Source organism: Salvelinus fontinalis, chromosome 2 (genome assembly GCF_029448725.1).
Source record: "Salvelinus fontinalis isolate EN_2023a chromosome 2, ASM2944872v1, whole genome shotgun sequence".
NCBI lineage: Eukaryota > Metazoa > Chordata > Actinopteri > Salmoniformes > Salmonidae > Salvelinus > Salvelinus fontinalis.
Genome location: NC_074666.1, coordinates 95,090,286 through 95,114,067, shown reverse-complemented (window position 1 = coordinate 95,114,067; position 23,782 = coordinate 95,090,286). Strand labels below are relative to the sequence as shown.

Sequence of the window (23,782 nt, the reverse complement as noted above, 5' to 3'; positions counted from 1 at the left end):
AGACCAACCATTACCTATACAGACCAACCATTACCTATACAGACCAACCATTACCTATACAGACCAACCATTACCTATACAGACCAACCATTACCTATACAGACCAACCATTACCTATACAGACCAACCATCACCTATACAGACCAACCATCACATCACCTTTACAGACCAACCATTACATCACCTATACAGACCAACCATTACCTATACAGACCAACCATTACCTATACAGACCAACCATCACCTCACCTTTACTGACTAGACATCACCTTTACAGACCAACCATCACATCACCTTTACAGACCAACCATCACATCACCTATACAGACCAACCATCACCTATACAGACCAACCATCACATCACCTATACAGACCAACCATCACATCACCTATACAGACCAACCATCACATCACCTTTACAGACCAGACAGACCACTACATCACATCACCTTTACAGACCAGACAGACCACCACTTTTACAGACCAGACAGACCACCACCTTTACAGACCAGACAGACCACCACCTTTACAGACCACTACATCACCTTTACAGACCAGACAGACCTCCACCTTTACAGACCAGACAGACCACCACTTTTACGGACCAGACAGACCACCACTTTTACGGACCAGACAGACCACCACTTTTACAGACCAGACAGACCACCACTTTTACAGACCAGACAGACCACCACCTTTACAGACCAGACAGACCACCACCTTTACAGACCAGACAGACCACCACCTTTACAGACCAGACAGACCACCACCTTTACAGACCAGACAGACCACCACCTTTACAGACCAGACAGACCACCACCTTTACAGACCAGACAGACCACCACCTTTACAGACCAGACAGACCACTACATCACCTTGACAGACCAGACAGACCTCCACCTTTACAGACCAGACAGACCAGACAGACCTCCACCTTTACAGACCAGACAGACCACCACCTATACAGACCAACCAGACAGACCTCCACCTTTACAGACCATATTTGATTCAAACTCGGTGTGCCATCTGACTCCCTATGGGGGTGTGTGTAGGTCTCCCCAGTCCCCGGGGGTGTACCTGGCTCCAGAGAACTTCCAGCAGAGGAACATGGAACTGATCCAGTCCATTAAGAACCTCCTGCAGAACGACCAGTCACGATTCAACCAGTTCAAGGACTACTCTGGACAGTTCAGACAGGTAACCCTGACTCCTAACCCTAAGACTACTCTGGACAGTTCAGACAGGTAACCCTAACTCTAAGACTACTCTGGACAGTTCAGACAGGTAACCCTGACTCCTGACCCTAAGACTACTCTGGACAGTTCAGACAGGTAACCCTAACCCTAAGACTACTCTGGACAGTTCAGACAGGTAACCCTGACTCCTAACCCTAAGACTACTCTGGACAGTTCAGACAGGTAACCCTGACTCCTAACGCTAAGACTACTCTGGACAGTTCAGACAGGTAACCCTAACCCTAAGACTACTCTGGACAGTTCAGACAGGTAACCCTGACTCCTAACCCTAAGACTACTCTGGACAGTTCAGACAGGTAACCCTGACTCCTAACCCTAAGACTACTCTGGACAGTTCAGACAGGTAACCCCTGACTCCTAACCCTAGACTACTCTGGACAGTTCAGACAGGTAACCCTGACTCCTAACCCTAAGACTACTCTGGACAGTTCAGACAGGTAACCCCTGACTCCTAACCCTAAGACTACTCTGGACAGTTCAGACAGGTAACCCCTGACTCCTAACCCTAGACTACTCTGGACAGTTCAGACAGGTAACCCTGACTCCTAACCCTAAGACTACTCTGGACAGTTCAGACAGGTAACCCTAACCCTACCCTACTCTGGACAGTTCAGACAGGTAAGCCCTGACTCCTAACCCTAAGACTACTCTGGACAGTTCAGACAGGTAACCCTAAGACTACTCTGGACAGTTCAGACAGGTAACCCTAACCCTAAGACTACTCTGGACAGTTCAGACAGGTAACCCTGACCCTAGACTACTCTGGACAGTTCAGACAGGTAAGCCCTGACTCCTAACCCTAGACTACTCTGGACAGTTCAGACAGGTAAGCCCTGACTCCTAACCCTAAGACTACTCTGGACAGTTCAGACAGGTAAGCCCTGACTCCTAACCCTAAGACTACTCTGGACAGTTCAGACAGGTAACCCTGACCCTAGGACTACTCTGGACAGTTCAGACAGGTAACCCTGACTCCTAACCCTAAGACTACTCTGGACAGTTCAGACAGGTAACCCTGACCCTAAGACTACTCTGGACAGTTCAGACAGGTAACCCTAACCTTAAGACTACTCTGGACAGTTCAGACAGGTAACCCTAACCCTAAGACTACTCTGGACAGTTCAGACAGGTAACCCTGACTCCTAAGACTACTCTGGACAGTTCAGACAGGTAACCCTGACTCCTAAGACTACTCTGGACAGTTCAGACAGGTAACCCTAACCCTAAGACTACTCTGGACAGTTCAGACAGGTAACCCTGACTCCTAAGACTACTCTGGACAGTTCAGACAGGTAACCCTGACTCCTAACCCTAAGACTACTCTGGACAGTTCAGACAGGTAACCCTAACCCTAGACTACTCTGGACAGTTCAGACAGGTAACCCCTGACTCCTAACCCTAGACTACTCTGGACAGTTCAGGCAGGTAACCCTAACCCTAAGACTACTCTGGACAGTTCAGACAGGTAGCCCTAACCCTAAGACTACTCTGGACAGTTCAGACAGGTAACCCTGACTCCTAACCCTAAGACTACTCTGGACAGTTCAGACAGGTAACCCTGACTCCTAACCCTAGACTACTCTGGACAGTTCAGACAGGTAACCCTAACCCTAAGACTACTCTGGACAGTTCAGACAGGTAACCCTGACTCCTAACCCTAAGACTACTCTGGACAGTTCAGACAGGTAACCCTAACCCTAAGACTACTCTGGACAGTTCAGACAGGTAACCCTGACTCCTAAGACTACTCTGGACAGTTCAGACAGGTAAGCCCTGACTCCTAACCCTAAGACTACTCTGGACAGTTCAGACAGGTAACCCTGACTCCTAACCCTAAGACTACTCTGGACAGTTCAGACAGGTAACCCTAACCCTAAGACTACTCTGGACAGTTCAGACAGGTAACCCTGACTCCTAAGACTACTCTGGACAGTTCAGACAGGTAACCCTGACTCCTAACCCTAAGACTACTCTGGACAGTTCAGACAGGTAACCCTAACCCTAAGACTACTCTGGACAGTTCAGACAGGTAAGCCCTGACTCCTAACCCTAAGGCTACTCTGGACAGTTCAGACAGGTAAGCCCTGACTCCTAACCCTAGGACTACTCTGGACAGTTCAGACAGGTAACCCTAACCCTAAGACTACTCTGGACAGTTCAGACAGGTAGCCCTGACTCCTAACCCTAAGACTACTCTGGACAGTTCAGACAGGTAACCCTAACCCTAAGACTACTCTGGACAGTTCAGACAGGTAACCCTAAGACTACTCTGGACAGTTCAGACAGGTAACCCTAAGACTACTCTGGACAGTTCAGACAGGTAACCCTAAGACTACTCTGGACAGTTCAGACAGGTAACCCTAACCCTAAGACTACTCTGGACAGTTCAGACAGGTAAGCCCTGACTCCTAACCCTAGACTACTCTGGACAGTTCAGCCAGGTAACCCTAACCCTAAGACTACTCTGGACAGTTCAGACAGGTAAGCCCTGACTCCTAACCCTAAGACTACTCTGGACAGTTCAGACAGGTAAGCCCTGACTCCTAACCCTAAGACTACTCTGGACAGTTCAGACAGGTAACCCTGACGCTAACCCTACTCTGGACAGTTCAGACAGGTAACCCTGACTCCTAAGACTACTCTGGACAGTTCAGACAGGTAACCCTGACGCTAACCCTACTCTGGACAGTTCAGACAGGTAACCCTGACTCCTAAGACTACTCTGGACAGTTCAGACAGGTAACCCTGACTCCTGACCCTAAGATTACTCTGGACAGTTCAGACAGGTAACCCTGACTCCTGACCCTAAGATTACTCTGGACAGTTCAGACAGGTAACCCTAACCCTAAGACTACTCTGGACAGTTCAGACAGGTAACCCTGACTCCTGACCCTAAGACTACTCTGGACAGTTCAGACAGGTAGCCCTAACCCTAAGACTACTCTGGACAGTTCAGACAGGTAAGCCCTGACTCCTAACCCTAAGACTACTCTGGACAGTTCAGACAGGTAACCCTAACCATAAGACTACTCTGGACAGTTCAGACAGGTAAGCCCTGACTCCTAACCCTAGACTACTCTGGACAGTTCAGACAGGTAACCCTAACCCTAAGACTACTCTGGACAGTTCAGACAGGTAAGCCCTGACTCCTAAGGTACTTGGAGTCAAACAGACAGGCCTGGATGAGACATTTAAGGCCAGGGCCCTCCCCAAGCCACCTCCTGTCCCTGGACTTTGACCTACTCTCCTCTGGTAGTTTATTAAGGTCAGGGCCCTCCCCAAGCCACCTCCTGTCCCTGGACTTTGACCTACTCTCCTCTGGTAGTTTATTAAGGTCAGGGCCCTCCCCAAGCCACCTCCTGTCCCTGGACTTTGACCTACTCTCCTCTGGTAGTTTATTAAGGTCAGGGCCCTCCCCAAGCCACCTCCTGTCCCTGGACTTTGACCTACTCTCCTCTGGTAGTTTATTAAGGTCAGGGCCCTCCCCAAGCCACCTCCTGTCCCTGGACTTTGACCTACTCTCCTCTGGTAGTTTATTAAGGTCAGGGCCCTCCCCAAGCCACCTCCTGTCCCTGGACTTTGACCTACTCTCCTCTGGTAGTTTATTAAGGTCAGGGCCCTCCCCAAGCCACCTCCTGTCCCTGGACTTTGACCTACTCTCCTCTGGTAGTTTATTAAGGTCAGGGCCCTCCCCAAGCCACCTCCTGTCCCTGGACTTTGACCTACTCTCCTCTGGTAGTTTATTAAGGTCAGGGCCCTCCCCAAGCCACCTCCTGTCCCTGGACTTTGACCTACTCTCCTCTGGTAGTTTATTAAGGCCAGGGCCCTCCCCAAGCCACCTCCTGTCCCTGGACTTTGACCTACTGTCCTCTGGTAGTTTATTAAGGCCAGGGCCCTCCCCAAGCCACCTCCTGTCCCTGGACTTTGACCTACTCTCCTCTGGTAGTTTATTAAGGTCAGGGCCCTCCCCAAGCCACCTCCTGTCCCTGGACTTTGACCTACTCTCCTCTGGTAGTTTATTAAGGTCAGGGCCCTCCCCAAGCCACCTCCTGTCCCTGGACTTTGACCTACTCTCCTCTGGTAGTTTATTAAGGTCAGGGCCCTCCCCAAGCCACCTCCTGTCCCTGGACTTTGACCTACTCTCCTCTGGTAGTTTATTAAGGTCAGGGCCCTCCCCATGCCACCTCCTGTCCCTGGACTTTGACCTACTCTCCTCTGGTAGTTTATTAAGGTCAGGGCCCTCCCCAAGCCACCTCCTGTCCCTGGACTTTGACCTACTCTCCTCTGGTAGTTTATTAAGGTCAGGGCCCTCCCCAAGCCACCTCCTGTCCCTGGACTTTGACCTACTCTCCTCTGGTAGTTTATTAAGGTCAGGGCCCTCCCCAAGCCACCTCCTGTCCCTGGACTTTGACCTACTCTCCTCTGGTAGTTTATTAAGGTCAGGGCCCTCCCCAAGCCACCTCCTGTCCCTGGACTTTGACCTACTCTCCTCTGGTAGTTTATTAAGGTCAGGGCCCTCCCCAAGCCACCTCCTGTCCCTGGACTTTGACCTACTCTCCTCTGGTAGTTTATTAAGGTCAGGGCCCTCCCCAAGCCACCTCCTGTCCCTGGACTTTGACCTACTCTCCTCTGGTAGTTTATTAAGGTCAGGGCCCTCCCCAAGCCACCCCCTGTCCCTGGACTTTGACCTACTCTCCTCTGGTAGTTTATTAAGGTCAGGGCCCTCCCCAAGCCACCTCCTGTCCCTGGACTTTGACCTACTGTCCTCTGGTAGTTTATTAAGGTCAGGGCCCTCCCCAAGCCACCTCCTGTCCCTGGACTTTGACCTACTCTCCTCTGGTAGTTTATTAAGGTCAGGGCCAACATCTCTCTCTCAACATGTCGCCATGGGGACAAGTCAGTAACATCTCTCTCTCAACATGTCGCCATGGGGACAGTCAGTAACATCTCTCTCTCAACATGTCGCCATGGGGACAGTCAGTAACATCTCTCTCTCAACATGTCGCCATGGGGACAGTCAGTAACATCTCTCTCTCCCAGGGTCTGATGTCAGCCGTGCTGTACCATCTCTCTCTCAACATGTCGCCATGGGGACAGTCAGTACCATCTCAACATGTCGCCATGGGGACAGTCAGTAACATCTCTCTCTCCCAGGGTCTGATGTCAGCCGTGCTGTACCATCTCTCTCTCTCAACATGTCGCCATGGGGACAGTCAGTAACATCTCTCTCTCCCAGGGTCTGATGTCAGCCGTGCTGTACCATCTCTCTCTCTCAACATGTCGCCATGGTGACAGTCAGTAACATCTCTCTCTCAACATGTCGCCATGGGGACAGTCAGTACCATCTCTCTCTCAACATGTCGCCATGGGGACAGTCAGTAACATCTCTCTCTCTCTCAGGGTCTGATGTCAGCCGTGCTGTACCATCGGAGCTGTAAGACCCTGTTAGGGGCCAACTTCGGTGGCGTCTTCAACGAGCTGCTGGTGCTACTTCCTGACACGGGGAAACAGCAGGAGCTGCTGACGGCCCACGCAGACGACCAGGCCGTGGAAAGACGGGGAGGGGGCGGCGGCGGCGGCAGGAAGAACAAGAAGAATGTCTGGCAGACCCCCTCCAGCGCTATCTCTAATGCAGCCGCGCTGGACTGCCAGGTGTGCCCCACCTGCTGCCAGGTGCTGGATCCTAAAGACTTCAACTCCCATAAGACCTTGCACCTGGGGGACACCGAGGACTTCCCCTCCCTGCAGGCCGTCAGCCGCGTCATCAGCTAGCCCTGGCCTGGGACAGGACGTGCGCACTGCCCAATCACAGCCCTGCCTGTTGCCATTCTTGTGGGGGGGGGGGGGGCTGTTGCCGTGGTGACCATAGCCAGAGAGGACGTTGGGTAGTGTATTTGATGGCGAGGCTGGGGCCAGCAGGAGGTTGAACTGAATTCTGGTTGCCAGATATTGACCCTTGACTCCCGGGGGGATTCCGGCTGGAACTGGACCCAGCCTGGTGACCCGACCCTGGTGACCCGACCCTGGAGGCCCCACAAGTACCACATGTTGTGAATTAATAAGAAGAATGATTCTGTATATTTTATTTTTCTCTCTCACCCCCCCCCCCCCCCCCCCCCCTCTCTTCTGATCACATTTCCACGAGGTTGATAAAGTGTTGAAGGAGTGACGTGTTGGTTCTTTTATCAGGTTTGATGAATGAGGGAAGTGTTTATTAAGTCAGACCCTCTACTACTCCCTCAGACAGTCAGGCCCTCTACTGCTCCCTCGGAGGCAGTCGGGCCCTCTACTGCTCCCTCGGAGGCAGTCGGGCCCTCTACTGCTCCCTCGGAGGCAGTCGGGCCCTCTACTGCTCCCTCGGAGGCAGTCGGGCCCGCTACTGCTCCCTCGGAGGCAGTCGGGCCCGCTACTGCTCCCTCGGAGGCAGTCGGGCCCTCTACTGCTCCCTCGGAGGCAGTCGGGCCCGCTACTGCTCCCTCGGAGGCAGTCGGGCCCGCTACTGCTCCCTCGGAGGCAGTCGGGCCCGCTACTGCTCCCTCGGAGGCAGTCGGGCCCGCTACTGCTCCCTCGGAGGCAGTCGGGCCCGCTACTGCTCCCTCGGAGGCAGTCGGGCCCGCTACTGCTCCCTCGGAGGCAGTCGGGCCCGCTACTGCTCCCTCGGAGGCAGTCGGGCCCGCTACTGCTCCCTCGGAGGCAGTCGGGCCCGCTACTGCTCCCTCGGAGGCAGTCGGGCCCGCTACTGCTCCCTCGGAGGCAGTCGGGCCCGCTACTGCTCCCTCGGAGGCAGTCGGGCCCGCTACTGCTCCCTCGGAGGCAGTCGGGCCCGCTACTGCTCCCTCGGAGGCAGTCGGGCCCGCTACTGCTCCCTCGGAGGCAGTCGGGCCCGCTACTGCTCCCTCGGAGGCAGTCGGGCCCGCTACTGCTCCCTCGGAGGCAGTCGGGCCCGCTACTGCTCCCTCGGAGGCAGTCGGGCCCGCTACTGCTCCCTCGGAGGCAGTCGGGCCCGCTACTGCTCCCTCGGAGGCAGTCGGGCCCGCTACTGCTCCCTCGGAGGCAGTCGGGCCCGCTACTGCTCCCTCGGAGGCAGTCGGGCCCGCTACTGCTCCCTCGGAGGCAGTCGGGCCCGCTACTGCTCCCTCGGAGGCAGTCGGGCCCGCTACTGCTCCCTCGGAGGCAGTCGGGCCCGCTACTGCTCCCTCGGAGGCAGTCGGGCCCGCTACTGCTCCCTCGGAGGCAGTCGGGCCCGCTACTGCTCCCTCGGAGGCAGTCGGGCCCGCTACTGCTCCCTCGGAGGCAGTCGGGCCCGCTACTGCTCCCTCGGAGGCAGTCGGGCCCGCTACTGCTCCCTCGGAGGCAGTCGGGCCCGCTACTGCTCCCTCGGAGGCAGTCGGGCCCGCTACTGCTCCCTCGGAGGCAGTCGGGCCCGCTACTGCTCCCTCGGAGGCAGTCGGGCCCGCTACTGCTCCCTCGGAGGCAGTCGGGCCCGCTACTGCTCCCTCGGAGGCAGTCGGGCCCGCTACTGCTCCCTCGGAGGCAGTCGGGCCCGCTACTGCTCCCTCGGAGGCAGTCGGGCCCGCTACTGCTCCCTCGGAGGCAGTCGGGCCCGCTACTGCTCCCTCGGAGGCAGTCGGGCCCGCTACTGCTCCCTCGGAGGCAGTCGGGCCCGCTACTGCTCCCTCGGAGGCAGTCGGGCCCGCTACTGCTCCCTCGGAGGCAGTCGGGCCCGCTACTGCTCCCTCGGAGGCAGTCGGGCCCGCTACTGCTCCCTCGGAGGCAGTCGGGCCCGCTACTGCTCCCTCGGAGGCAGTCGGGCCCGCTACTGCTCCCTCGGAGGCAGTCGGGCCCGCTACTGCTCCCTCGGAGGCAGTCGGGCCCGCTACTGCTCCCTCGGAGGCAGTCGGGCCCGCTACTGCTCCCTCGGAGGCAGTCGGGCCCGCTACTGCTCCCTCGGAGGCAGTCGGGCCCGCTACTGCTCCCTCGGAGGCAGTCGGGCCCGCTACTGCTCCCTCGGAGGCAGTCGGGCCCGCTACTGCTCCCTCGGAGGCAGTCGGGCCCGCTACTGCTCCCTCGGAGGCAGTCGGGCCCGCTACTGCTCCCTCGGAGGCAGTCGGGCCCGCTACTGCTCCCTCGGAGGCAGTCGGGCCCGCTACTGCTCCCTCGGAGGCAGTCGGGCCCGCTACTGCTCCCTCGGAGGCAGTCGGGCCCGCTACTGCTCCCTCGGAGGCAGTCGGGCCCGCTACTGCTCCCTCGGAGGCAGTCGGGCCCGCTACTGCTCCCTCGGAGGCAGTCGGGCCCGCTACTGCTCCCTCGGAGGCAGTCGGGCCCGCTACTGCTCCCTCGGAGGCAGTCGGGCCCGCTACTGCTCCCTCGGAGGCAGTCGGGCCCGCTACTGCTCCCTCGGAGGCAGTCGGGCCCGCTACTGCTCCCTCGGAGGCAGTCGGGCCCGCTACTGCTCCCTCGGAGGCAGTCGGGCCCGCTACTGCTCCCTCGGAGGCAGTCGGGCCCGCTACTGCTCCCTCGGAGGCAGTCGGGCCCGCTACTGCTCCCTCGGAGGCAGTCGGGCCCGCTACTGCTCCCTCGGAGGCAGTCGGGCCCGCTACTGCTCCCTCGGAGGCAGTCGGGCCCGCTACTGCTCCCTCGGAGGCAGTCGGGCCCGCTACTGCTCCCTCGGAGGCAGTCGGGCCCGCTACTGCTCCCTCGGAGGCAGTCGGGCCCGCTACTGCTCCCTCGGAGGCAGTCGGGCCCGCTACTGCTCCCTCGGAGGCAGTCGGGCCCGCTACTGCTCCCTCGGAGGCAGTCGGGCCCGCTACTGCTCCCTCGGAGGCAGTCGGGCCCGCTACTGCTCCCTCGGAGGCAGTCGGGCCCGCTACTGCTCCCTCGGAGGCAGTCGGGCCCGCTACTGCTCCCTCGGAGGCAGTCGGGCCCGCTACTGCTCCCTCGGAGGCAGTCGGGCCCGCTACTGCTCCCTCGGAGGCAGTCGGGCCCGCTACTGCTCCCTCGGAGGCAGTCGGGCCCGCTACTGCTCCCTCGGAGGCAGTCGGGCCCGCTACTGCTCCCTCGGAGGCAGTCGGGCCCGCTACTGCTCCCTCGGAGGCAGTCGGGCCCGCTACTGCTCCCTCGGAGGCAGTCGGGCCCGCTACTGCTCCCTCGGAGGCAGTCGGGCCCGCTACTGCTCCCTCGGAGGCAGTCGGGCCCGCTACTGCTCCCTCGGAGGCAGTCGGGCCCGCTACTGCTCCCTCGGAGGCAGTCGGGCCCGCTACTGCTCCCTCGGAGGCAGTCGGGCCCGCTACTGCTCCCTCGGAGGCAGTCGGGCCCGCTACTGCTCCCTCGGAGGCAGTCGGGCCCGCTACTGCTCCCTCGGAGGCAGTCGGGCCCGCTACTGCTCCCTCGGAGGCAGTCGGGCCCGCTACTGCTCCCTCGGAGGCAGTCGGGCCCGCTACTGCTCCCTCGGAGGCAGTCGGGCCCGCTACTGCTCCCTCGGAGGCAGTCGGGCCCGCTACTGCTCCCTCGGAGGCAGTCGGGCCCGCTACTGCTCCCTCGGAGGCAGTCGGGCCCGCTACTGCTCCCTCGGAGGCAGTCGGGCCCGCTACTGCTCCCTCGGAGGCAGTCGGGCCCGCTACTGCTCCCTCGGAGGCAGTCGGGCCCGCTACTGCTCCCTCGGAGGCAGTCGGGCCCGCTACTGCTCCCTCGGAGGCAGTCGGGCCCGCTACTGCTCCCTCGGAGGCAGTCGGGCCCGCTACTGCTCCCTCGGAGGCAGTCGGGCCCGCTACTGCTCCCTCGGAGGCAGTCGGGCCCGCTACTGCTCCCTCGGAGGCAGTCGGGCCCGCTACTGCTCCCTCGGAGGCAGTCGGGCCCGCTACTGCTCCCTCGGAGGCAGTCGGGCCCGCTACTGCTCCCTCGGAGGCAGTCGGGCCCGCTACTGCTCCCTCGGAGGCAGTCGGGCCCGCTACTGCTCCCTCGGAGGCAGTCGGGCCCGCTACTGCTCCCTCGGAGGCAGTCGGGCCCGCTACTGCTCCCTCGGAGGCAGTCGGGCCCGCTACTGCTCCCTCGGAGGCAGTCGGGCCCGCTACTGCTCCCTCGGAGGCAGTCGGGCCCGCTACTGCTCCCTCGGAGGCAGTCGGGCCCGCTACTGCTCCCTCGGAGGCAGTCGGGCCCGCTACTGCTCCCTCGGAGGCAGTCGGGCCCGCTACTGCTCCCTCGGAGGCAGTCGGGCCCGCTACTGCTCCCTCGGAGGCAGTCGGGCCCGCTACTGCTCCCTCGGAGGCAGTCGGGCCCGCTACTGCTCCCTCGGAGGCAGTCGGGCCCGCTACTGCTCCCTCGGAGGCAGTCGGGCCCGCTACTGCTCCCTCGGAGGCAGTCGGGCCCGCTACTGCTCCCTCGGAGGCAGTCGGGCCCGCTACTGCTCCCTCGGAGGCAGTCGGGCCCGCTACTGCTCCCTCGGAGGCAGTCGGGCCCGCTACTGCTCCCTCGGAGGCAGTCGGGCCCGCTACTGCTCCCTCGGAGGCAGTCGGGCCCGCTACTGCTCCCTCGGAGGCAGTCGGGCCCGCTACTGCTCCCTCGGAGGCAGTCGGGCCCGCTACTGCTCCCTCGGAGGCAGTCGGGCCCGCTACTGCTCCCTCGGAGGCAGTCGGGCCCGCTACTGCTCCCTCGGAGGCAGTCGGGCCCGCTACTGCTCCCTCGGAGGCAGTCGGGCCCGCTACTGCTCCCTCGGAGGCAGTCGGGCCCGCTACTGCTCCCTCGGAGGCAGTCGGGCCCGCTACTGCTCCCTCGGAGGCAGTCGGGCCCGCTACTGCTCAGCTCCCTCAGGGTGGTCAAGGAACCTGGTTAAAATGTAGAGGTTCTCTCAGGGCTGTGGAAGGTAATCAGATAGTTGAAGTCTGGAGGGAGTCGGACTGTTTAGGACGGTATGTAGCTGTGGGGGAGGGCCGCTCTTCAGGTTCTCATGTTTCTCTTCTGTCTCTGTAAACCCACAACCAGTCTGTAAACCCACAACCAGTCTGTAAACCCACAACCAGTCTGTAAACCCACAACATAAAAAACCAGAATATTTCTGTTTGCCCCAATTTGATTAAACAGCCTTCTTGCTTTGGTCCATTCTATTTGTCCTTGTCCAAGTAGTGTTGCAGCTGAGAGGAGGTCCTAGTCTGTCTCCACCGTACTGCTGGTTCTCCCCCCCCGTACTGCTGTCTCCCCCCCCCCCCCCCCCCCACCCCGTTCTTTATATCTGAAAGAAAGAAAAGGGGATGAAGGCCGGGACCTACCTCTCTGGTGAAGGTGTGGGCTGTCCTGGAGACTCCTGGCCTACTCCGGGGCCACAGCAGGGATATCAAGGAGCCCGAACGCCCCAGGTTCCAGAGGAGGGTATTGGTGACACCAAAGGGTCCCTACTTCCCCATGTCCATAATGTCTCTACATCCCATCATATACAGGGCATTCAGAAAGTATTCAGACCCCTTCACCTTTTCCACATTTTGTTACTTTACAGACTTATTCTAAAATTGATTAAATCGTTTTTTCCCCTCAATCTACACACAATACCCCGTAATAACATCACAATACCCCGTAATGACATCACAATACCCCATAATGACATCACAATACCCCGTAATGACATCACAATACCCTATAATGACATCACAATACCCCGTAATGAATTAGCAAAAACAGGTTAAGACATTTTTGCAAATTCATTAAAAATAGAAAACATCACATTTACATAATTATTCAGACCCTTTACTCAGTACTTTGTTGAAGCACCTTTGGCAGCGATTACAGCCTCGAGTCTTATTGGGTATGATGCTACAAGCTTGGCACACCTGTATTTGGGGAGTTTCTCCCATTCTTCTCTGCAGATCCTCTCAAGCTCTGTCAGGTTGGATGGGGAGCGTTGCTGCACAGCTATTTTCAGGTCTCTCCAGTGGTGTTCGATCGGGTTCAAGTCCAGGCTCTGGCTGGGCCACTCAAGGCCATTCAGAGACTTGGCCCGAAGCCACTCCTGCGTTGTCTTGGCTGTATGCTTCGGGTCGTTGTCCTGTTGGAAGGTGAACCTTCGCCCCGGTCTGAGGTTCTGGATCAGGTATTCATCAAGGATCTCTCTGTACTTTGCTCTGTTCATCTTTCCCTCGATCCTGACTAGTCTCCCAGTCCCTGCCGCTGAAAAACATCCCCACAGCATGATGCTGTCACCACCATGCTTCACCGGAGGGATGGTGCCAGGTTTCGTCCAGATGTGATGCTTGGCATTAAAGCCAAAGAGTTCAATCTTGGACCAGAGAATCTTGTTTCTCATGGTCTCAGAGTCCTTTAGATGCCTTTTGGCAAACTCCAAGTGGACTGTTGTGCCTTTTTACTGAGTGACTTCTGTCTGGCCACTCTACCATAAAGGCCTGATTGGTGGAGTGCTGCAGAGATGGTTGTCCTTCTGGAAGGTTCTCCCATCTCCACAGAGGAACTCTAGAGCTCTGTCAGTCAGAGTGACCATCGGATTATTGGTCACCTCCCTGACCAAGGCCCTTCTCCCCCTATTGCTCAGTTTGGCCGGGTGGCCAGCTCTAGGAAGAGTCTTGGAGGTTCCAAACTTCTTCCATTTAAGAATGATGGAGGCCAATGTGTTCTTGGGGACCTTCAATGCTAAAGAAATGTTTTGGTAACCTTCCCCAGATCTGTACCTCGACACAATTCTGTCTCAGCTCTACAGACAATTCCTTCGACCTCATGGCTTGGTTTTTGCTCTGACATACACTGTCAACTGTGGGACCTTTATATAGACAGGTGTGTGCCTTTCCAAATCATGTCCAATCAATTGAATTTACCACAGGTGGACTCCAATCAAGTTGTAGAAACATCTCAAGGATGATCAATGGAAACAGGAAGCACCTGAGCTCAATTTTGAGTCTCATAGCAGAAGGGTCTGGATATTTAAGTAAATTTAATACATTTTATGTGTTCTAAAAACCTGTGTTCGCTTTGTCATTGTGCGTTATTGTGTGTAGATTGAGGGAAACAAATGTATTTAATCTATTTTAGAATAAGGCTGTAATGTAATTTTGTTGGGGGGGAAAAAGTCAAGGAGTCTGAATACTTAACGAGATACACTGTATATCTGGCGTGTGTCTGCAAGGTAGATTGCTGTGTAGTGTGTGATTGGACGTAACACAACAGAAGGGGGACCTTTATGGACGTAACACAACAGAAGGGGGACCTTTATGGACGTAACACAAGACGGGGGACCTTTATAGATGTAACACAACAGACGGGGGACCTTTATAGACGTAACACAACAGAAGGGGGACCTTTATAGACGTAACACAACAGAAGGGGGACCTTTATAGACGTAACACAACAGAAGGGGGACCTTTATGGACGTAACACAACAGAAGGGGGACCTTTTATAGACGTAACACAACAGAAGGGGGACCTTTAGACGTAACACAACAGAAGGGGGACCTTTATGGACGTAACACAACAGACGGGGGACCTTTATGGACGTAACACAACAGAAGGGGGACCTTTATGGACGTAACACAAGACGGGGGACCTTTATAGATGTAACACAACAGACGGGGGACCTTTATAGACGTAACACAACAGAAGGGGGACCTTTATGGACGTAACACAACAGAAGGGGGACCTTTATGGACGTAACACAACAGAAGGGGGACCTTTATGGACGTAACACAACAGAAGGGGGACCTTTATGGACGTAACACAACAGAAGGGGGACCTTTATAGACGTAACACAACAGAAGGGGGACCTTTATGGACGTAACACAACAGAAGGGGGACCTTTATGGACGTAACACAACAGAAGGGGGACCTTTATGGACGTAACACAACAGAAGGGGGACCTTTATGGACGTAACACAACAGAAGGGGGACCTTTATGGACGTAACACAACAGAAGGGGGACCTTTATGGACGTAACACAACAGAAGGGGGACCTTTATGGACGTAACACAACAGAAGGGGGACCTTTATGGACGTAACACAACAGAAGGGGGACCTTTATAGACGTAACACAACAGACGGGGGACCTTTATAGACGTAACACAACAGAAGGGGGACCTTTATAGACGTAACACAACAGACGGGGGACCTTTATAGACGTAACACAACAGAAGGGGGACCTTTAGACATAACACAACAGAAGGGGGACCTTTAGACGTAACACAACAGAAGGGGGACCTTTATGGACGTAACACAACAGAGACCAGTCATCAAAAATGTTGTTTATTTGAGTGAGGTGATCTGACAGCAGTCAGACGTTCAGAGAACAACGGAAGGACCTCTGTACGTAACGGGCACATCGAGGAACCGTTAAACAACAACCAGGACCACATGTGATTGGTCCATTTCCAACAGAGTTACTATAATACACTACAGACGACGTTACAACCACTTCTATAATACACACTGAGATACAACCAACAGCACTGGAGTGGACACACACAGGCAGAGTGTGTTTAGGAGGATGAACAGGACAGAAATGAGTTGATCTGAAATGATTCCTTATTCTACTGACCAGACCCCTCCTCTCTGTCTCCAGACCCCTCCTCCCCGTCTCCTGACTCCTCCTCCCCGTCTCCTGTCCCCTCCTCCCCGTCTCCAGACCCCTCCTCCCCGTCTCCTGACTCCTCCTCCCCGTCTCCTGTCCCCGTCTCCTGTCCTCTCCTCCCCGTCTCCAGACCACTCCTCCCCGTCTCCTGACCCCTCCTCCCCGTCTCCTGACCCCTCCTCCCCGTCTCCTGACCCCTCCTCCCCGTCTCCTGACCCCTCCTCCCCGTCTCCAGACCCCTCCTCCCCGTCTCCTGACCCCTCCTCCCCGTCTCCAGACCCCTCCTCCCCGTCTCCTGACCCCTCCTCCCCATCTCCTGACCCCTCCTCCCCGTCTCCTGACCCCTCCTCCCCGTCTCCTGACCCCTCCATCACTCAGACTGGAGTACTGAGAACATCAACATAGAGTTATAGGATATAGAACAGACACATATAGTACAGACACGCTGCTGTGATGTGTAGAGTAAGTAACTGTGTTCCGTATGGAGCCATTTCAAATATAGATGTTGGCCTTTACAACTAACGCCCATAGAAACACAGTGAGTAACACATTCATCAATGGAAAAACAAGACTGAAAAAATAAATGATGAGAAACAAGGTTTTTGAAATGTCTGTCCTACAGTACCAGTCAACAGTTAGGACACACCTACTCATTCAAGGGTTTTTCTTATTTTTTTTACTATTTTCTACATCGTAGAATAAGAGTGAAGACATTAAAATGATGAAATAATACATATGGAATCATGTAGAAACCAAAAAAGTGTTAAACTAATCAAAATATGTTTTATATTTGAGATTCTTCAAAGTAGCCACCCTTTGCCTTGATGGTAGCTTTGCACACTCTTGGCATTCTCTCAACCAGCTTCATGAGGTAGTCACCTGGAATGCATTTCAATTAACAGGTGTGCCTTGTTAATTTGTGGAATTTCTTTCCTTCTTAATACGTTTGAGCCAATCAGTAGTGTTGTGACAAGGTAGGGGTGGTATATAGAAGATAGCCCTATTTGGTAAAAGACCAAGTCCATATTATGGCAAGAACAGCTCAAATAAGCAAAGAGAAACGACAGTCCATCATTACTTTAAGACATGAAGGTCAGTCCATCATTACTTTAAGACATGAAGGTCAGTCCATCATTACTTTAAGACATGAAGGTCAGTCCATCATTACTTTAAGACATGAAGGTCAGTCCACCATTACTTTAAGACATGAAGGTCAGTCCATCATTACTTTAAGACATGAAGGTCAGTCCATCATTACTTTAAGACATGAAGGTCAGTCCATCATTACTTTAAGACATGAAGGTCAGTCCATCATTACTTTAAGACATGAAGGTCAGTCCATCATTACTTTAAGACACGAAGGTCAGTCCATCATTACTTTAAGACATGAAGGTCAGTCCATCATTACTTTAAGACACGAAGGTCAGTCCATCATTACTTTAAGACATGAAGGTCAGTCCATCATTACTTTAAGACATGAAGGTCAGTCCATCATTACTTTAAGACACGAAGGTCAGTCCATCATTACTTTAAGACACGAAGGTCAGTCCATCATTACTTTAAGACACGAAGGTCAGTCCATCATTACTTTAAGACATGAAGGTCAGTCCATCATTACTTTAAGACATGAAGGTCAGTCCATCATTACTTTAAGACATGAAGGTCAGTCCATCATTACTTTAAGACATGAAGGTCAGTCCATCATTACATTAATACATGAAGGTCAGTCCATCATTACTTTAAGACATGAAGGTCAGTCCATCATTACTTTAAGATATGAAGACCAGTCCATCATTACTTTAAGACATGAAGGCCAGTCCATCATTACTTTAAGACATGAAGGTCAGTCCATCATTACTTTAAGACATGAAGGTCAGTCCATCATTACTTTAAGACATGAAGGTCAGTCCATCATTACTTTAAGACATGAAGGTCAGTCCATCATTACTTTAAGACATGAAGGTCAGTCCATCATTACTTTAAGACATGAAGGTCAGTCCATCATTACTTTAAGACATGAAGGTCAGTCCATCATTACTTTAAGACATGAAGGTCAGTCCATCATTACATTAATACATGAAGGTCAGTCCATCAGGAAAATGGCAAGAATTTTCAAGAAAGTTTCAAGTTCAGTCGCAAAAACCATCATGATGAAACTGGCTCTCATGAAGACCGCCACAGGAAAGGAAGACCCAGAGTTACCTCTGCTGCAGAGGATACGTTCATTAGAGTTACCAGCCTCAGAATGGAAAGGAAGACCCAGAGTTACCTCTGCTGCAGAGGATAATTTCATTAGAGTTACCAGCCTCAGAAATTGCAGCCCAAAGAAATGCTTCACAGAGTTCAAGTAACAGACACATCTCAACATCAACTGTTCAGAGGAGACTGTGTGAATCAGGCCTTCATGGTTGAATTGCTGCAAAGAAATCACTACTAAAGGACACCAATAAGAAGAAGAGACTTGCTTGGGTCAAGAAACACGAGCAATGGACATTAGACCGGTGGAAATCTGTCCTTTGGTCTGATGAGTCCAAATTTGAGATCTTTGGTTCCAACCGTATCTTTGTGAGACGCAGAGTAGGTGAAAGGATGATCTCTGCATGTGTGGTTCCCACCGTGAAGCATGGAGGAGGGGGGGTGCTTTGGAAAGGGGGATACCTAGTCAGTTGTCCAACTGAATGTATTCAACTGAAATGCTGGTGACACTGTCTGTGATTTATTTAGAATTCAAGGCACACTTAACCAGCATGTCTACCAGAGCATTCTGCAGCGATACGCCATCCCATCTGGTTTGCGCTTAGTGGGACTATCATTTGTTTTTCAACAGGACAATGACCCAACACACCTCCAGGCTGTGTAAGAGCTATATGACCAAGAAGGAGAGTGATGGAGTGCTGCATCAGATGACCTGGCCTCCACAATCACCCCACCTCAACCCAATTGAGATGGTTTGGGATGAGTTGGACCGCAGAGTGACGTAAAATCAGCCAACAAGTGCTCAGCATATGTGGGAACTCCTTCAAGACTGTTGGAAAAGCATTCCAGGTGAAGCTGGTTGAGAGAATGCCAAGAGTGTGCAAAGCTGTCATCAAGGCTACTTTGAAGAATCTCAAATATAAAATATATTTTGATTTGTTTAACACTTTCTTGGTTACTACATGATTCCATGTGTTATTTCATAGTTGACGTCTTCGCTATTATTCTACAATGTAGAAAATAGTAAAACAAACATAATTGAATGAGTAGGTGTGTCCAGACTTTAGAAAGATCAGGAAATATTGTCGGGTTTTTTTGGACATATTTAACATAACTACCTCCATACGTCCATTTATTAATTTGTTTACCGGCACCAGGGGACCTTCATAGGAGTCCTATGACACTTGTGGGGGGTCGTAGAGCTAAACGGAGAAGCCCAAACGGTTCTCTGATTTATCGGGACGTCTCATGTTCTGTCAGACACTGCGGTAGCTCCGTCACCTTCCACCGCAGATGCGGAATGCCGCCAGGAGGATGCGGTGCGCATTGAGCAACATGCAACAACAGAAACATCTCTATCATAAACTGACACGTTTTGATGGTGATTTTTGTATTGTGTTACTGAGATTGACGCACTAAACTCAATAAACTCTTAAGGATTAACATTACCGCATGTCATCTGCATGTAAATGAGCGAATTGACTTTAATAAAACGGGCAGCATTCCCTCCAAATTGCGTTCGACAAGAGCCCAACATTTCTACCAAGGCGGAGACGGACTGCGACGCGCGTCTACAGCGGCGGAGACAGACTGCGACGCGCGTTTACAGCGGCGGAAACATCAATTCAGGCTACAAGCCTAATGGTTACCAATGACAACCACTGAATGTCCTTACACTTCCGGTTTGTTTCTGTAACAGATCTCTTTCCATTCATCAAATGGCCGGTGGACAAACATGCGCGGCCGACAGGAGCGTCTTTAGGGAAGTGATAGTTTGACAATCAGCTGAAAACATGACCGGTTGTTAACGCCATAATTTAAAGGGAATACATTTTAAAAGTGATATGACTCATCTTTAAATCGGTCTATTAGACCCAGAGGACGTTCTACATTTAATAGGGATTATTTCATAGTTTTGATGTCTTCGCTATTATTCTACAATGTAGAAAATAGTAAAAATGAAAACCCTGGAATGAGTAGTTGTGTCCAACCTTTTGACTGGTCCTGTATATTGGCCATCCTTGAGTTTCCCTGAACTCTGTTCGTTATACTGTACGTGCTATGTGTCATTTTATTCAACCTTTCAGTCGTGTTTTAGGGGTAAATCAACTTTTTCCCATCTCAATTCAGATCAAATGAATTTTCAAAATCAAAACGGCTCTTTTTTAAATCAAAATTCATAATTACACAGAATTCAGAACAGAACATTTTGCCCACACCATATTACATTCATCACTTTTACACTTCTTGTAAAGGCCCAAGGCAGTCCAAAACATTCCGTTGTTTGGTATATTTCTACGCTATGATGTAGGAATAATACCGTGAAATTGATAATGCCGTTTTTAGAGTCCGAGCTGTTTTGAAAAGACCGCCTGAGATTTCAGCCTGTTTTAGTGGGATGGAGTTTTGGCCTTCCATGGTGACATCACCAGGCGGTTAATTAGTTAATAGACCAATAAGAGAGTTCGAAATCTCCCTGCCAATGACAGCTCGTTTCCCCCTCACCACTCAGACTCACTCGGACAGTCCTAGCAAAATTGCTTGCTTGAGAAATTACTCTTTGCTAAGAAGCTATTTTTGTTTGTTTTCAATTAAAATTGGTCAAAAAGAATCACAGAAATGTACTAATTTGTTAGTCAGAAATGATTTGATATTAAGATAAAAAAAAGTGCTGCTGCATTGGACCTTTAAAAGCTCTAGTCCCTCGGCCGCTAGAGGGCGCTGTTACACCGCTAGTGTTACAAGGAGCAGATGGCACCACAGACGAGGCTTTCTGGAGGTCAGTTATATTCAGTATTATCTGTTAACTTTTATATCAACAAACACAAAACCTCTTAGATTGTAATATAATATGTAATATGACTGTCAATACAGACAGTGACATGTCATGTCTAGGCTTCACCTAGAGACACTGTACAAGATGGTTCAGAACACCTCTGTTCTAGAACACCTCTGTTCCGGAACAACTCTGTTCCAGAACACCTCTGTTCTAGAACACCTCTGTTCCAGAACACCACCAACAGAAGAATGCTTTACTTGTCTTTTTTTTTCAGACCTGAAACAACAAATACCACAGACACACACAGACACACACACACACACTGGGCAGTGAGGTTTGCTAGTGAGTGTGTGTGGGTGTGTTGTCACCATGGTAACAATGAGCAGGGTTGTATTCCTCAGAGCAGATTTAGAGAGACCCAGACCCAGGGTATATACAGTGATAAAGAGCCATCATGGTCTAGTTGATCTCTGGGTAGCTGTCTGACTGATGCTCTGTGAGAGAAGACAACTAGCAGGGCAGTTTGGCAGCTTCCAGAATGGAAAAAAACAGCTTCAAGAAAAGAAACATTAAAAGATTCTTGAACGTAAAAACATCTTCTAGAATGTAAACAAACAGCTTCCAGAATGTAAACAAACATCTTCTAGAATGTAAACAAACAGCTTCCAGAATGTAAACAAACAGCTTCTAGAATGTAAACAAACAGCTTCCAGAATGTAAACAAACATCTTCTAGAATGTAAACAAACAGCTTCCAGAATGTAAACAAACATCTTCTAGAATGTAAACAAACAGCTTCCAGAATGTAAACAAACATCTTCTAGAATGTAAACAAACAGCTTCTAGAACGTAAACAAACAGCTTCTAAGAAAGAAACATAAAAAGATTCTAGAATGTAAACAAACATCTTCTAGAATGTAAACAAACAGCTTCCAGAATGTAAACAAACATCTTCTAGAATGTAAACAAACAGCTTCCAGAATGTAAACAAACATCTTCTAGAATGTAAACAAACAGCTTCTAGAACGTAAACAAACAGCTTCTAAGAAAGAAACATAAAAAGATTCTAGAATGTAAACAAACAGCTTCTAGAATGTAAATAAATAGCTTCTAAATGTAAACAAACCACTTCTAGAAAGTAAACATAAACAAGCCATTATCTTCTGTGATGTTTGCACACATTAGTTAGGGCACATCTGAAACCACTATTACCCTACAAAGTGCACTGGTGGTAAAGGCTCGGCTGGCCATCAGTAGTGCACTACATAGGGAATAGTCTATGACTGGTCGGCAGAGTGGCCACTGGGTGGAGGGAGATATTGCACTTGGTCACGTTAACATCATAGTGGTGAAAGTTACTATCTCCAGTCACTGTCAGACACACAGGACAGTTTGGCACTTAGTCTTACAGAACATGCAGATAACACCTAACCCAGGAACATCCCCTTAAAAACATTACCATGGAGGTACTGTACATGTAACTAGGTCCCCTCCAGCACTATGTTCTCTAGTGGATAGGACCTGGTACAGGGAGGGACTAGTAGGACAGGGAGGGACTAGTAGGACAGGGAGGGGCTAGTAGGACAGGGAGGGGCTAGTAGGACAGGGAGGGACTAGTAGGACAGGGCGGTGGGAACAAGGAGGGACTAGGGGGACAGGGAGGGACTAGTAGGACAGGGAGGTGGGAACAGGGAGGGACTAGTAGGACAGGGAGGGGCTAGTAGGACAGGGTGGGGCTAGTAGGACAGGGAGGTGGGAACAGGGAGGGACTAGGGGGACAGGGAGGGACTAGTGGGACAGGGAGGGACTAGTAGGACAGGGAGGTGGGAACAGGGAGGGACTAGTAGGACAGGGAGGGGCTAGTAGGACAGGGAGGGACTAGTAGGACAGGGAGGTGGGAACAGGGAGGGACTAGGGGGACAGGGAGGGACTAGTGGGACAGGGAGGGACTAGTAGGACAGGGAGGGACTAGTAGGACAGGGAGGTGGGAACAGGGAGGGACTAGGGGGACAGGGAGGGACTAGTAGGACAGGGAGGGGCTAGTAGGACAGGGCGGTGGGAACAGGGAGGGACTAGGGGGACCGGGAGGGACTAGGTGGACAGGGAGGGACTAGTAGGACAGGGAGGTGGGACAGGGAGGGACTAGTAGGACAGGGAGGGACTAGTAGGACAGGGAGGGGCTAGTAGGACAGGGAGGGACTAGTAGGACAGGGAGGGACTAGTAGGACAGGGAGGTGGGAACAGGGAGGGACTAGTAGGACAGGGAGGGACTAGTAGGACAGGGAGGGACTAGTAGGACAGGGAGGTGGGAACAGGGAGGGACTAGGGGGACAGGGAGGGACTAGTAGGACAGGGCGGTGGGAACAGGGAGGGACTAGGGGGACCGGGAGGGACTAGTAGGACAGGGAGGGACTAGTAGGACAGGGAGGTGGGAACAGGGAGGGACTAGTAGGACAGGGAGGGACTAGGGGGACAGGGAGGGACTAGTAGGACAGGGAGGGACTAGTAGAACAGGGAGGGACTAGTAGGACAGGGAGGGACTAGTAGGACAGGGAGGGACTAGTAGGACAGGGAGGGACTAGTAGGACAGGGGGGGCTAGTAGGACAGGGGGGGACTAGTAGGACAGGGAGGGACTAGTAGGACAGGGAGGTGGGAACAGGGAGGGACTAGGGGGACAGGGAGGGGCTAGTAGGACAGGGAGGGACTAGTAGGACAGGGAGGTGGGAACAGGGAGGGACTAGGGGGACAGGGAGGGACTAGTAGGACAGGGAGGGACTAGTAGGACAGGGAGGTGGGAACAGGGAGGGACTAGGGGGACAGGGAGGGACTAGTAGGACAGGGAGGGGCTAGTAGGACAGGGAGGGACTAGTAGGACAGGGAGAGACTAGTAGGACAGGGAGGTGGGAACATGGAGGGACTAGGGGGACAGGGAGGGACTAGTAGGACAGGGAGGGACTAGTAGGACAGGGAGGTGGGAACAGGGAGGGACTAGGGGGA

General features: G+C 52.8%; 2 protein-coding genes and 1 long non-coding RNA gene across 5 annotated transcripts in view; 1 reads left to right on the top strand and 2 right to left on the bottom strand.

Annotated features, from left to right (window-relative positions):
* The window catches only part of LOC129832312 (E3 ubiquitin-protein ligase ZNF598-like), a 28,676-nt gene extending 20,925 nt beyond the window's left edge, over window positions 1-7,751 (top strand). Inside the window, exons 10-11 of one of the 3 annotated variants that reach the window (XM_055896295.1) lie at window positions 1,053-1,197; window positions 6,657-7,751. In XM_055896295.1, the coding sequence (XP_055752270.1) occupies window positions 1,053-1,197; window positions 6,657-7,028 (517 nt within the window). In that variant the 3' untranslated portion in view covers window positions 7,029-7,751. The other 2 variants (XM_055896286.1, XM_055896305.1) reach the window with 2 other exon arrangements.
* Window positions 314-887, bottom strand: LOC129832327 (uncharacterized). The gene is made up of 3 exons (XR_008755906.1): window positions 865-887; window positions 525-564; window positions 314-364 (listed from the first exon to the last, which is right to left on the bottom strand). It is a non-coding gene; the product is annotated as an uncharacterized LOC129832327 (long non-coding RNA).
* Window positions 7,752-22,479: 14,728 nt separating the features above from the next.
* LOC129832288 (synaptogyrin-3-like) overlaps window positions 22,480-23,782 on the bottom strand; it is a 5,375-nt gene continuing 4,072 nt past the window's right edge. The window contains exon 4 of the mRNA XM_055896239.1: window positions 22,480-23,782. This exon is cut by the window's right edge and continues 714 nt beyond it. The gene's annotated coding sequence lies outside the window, so the exon portion shown is untranslated.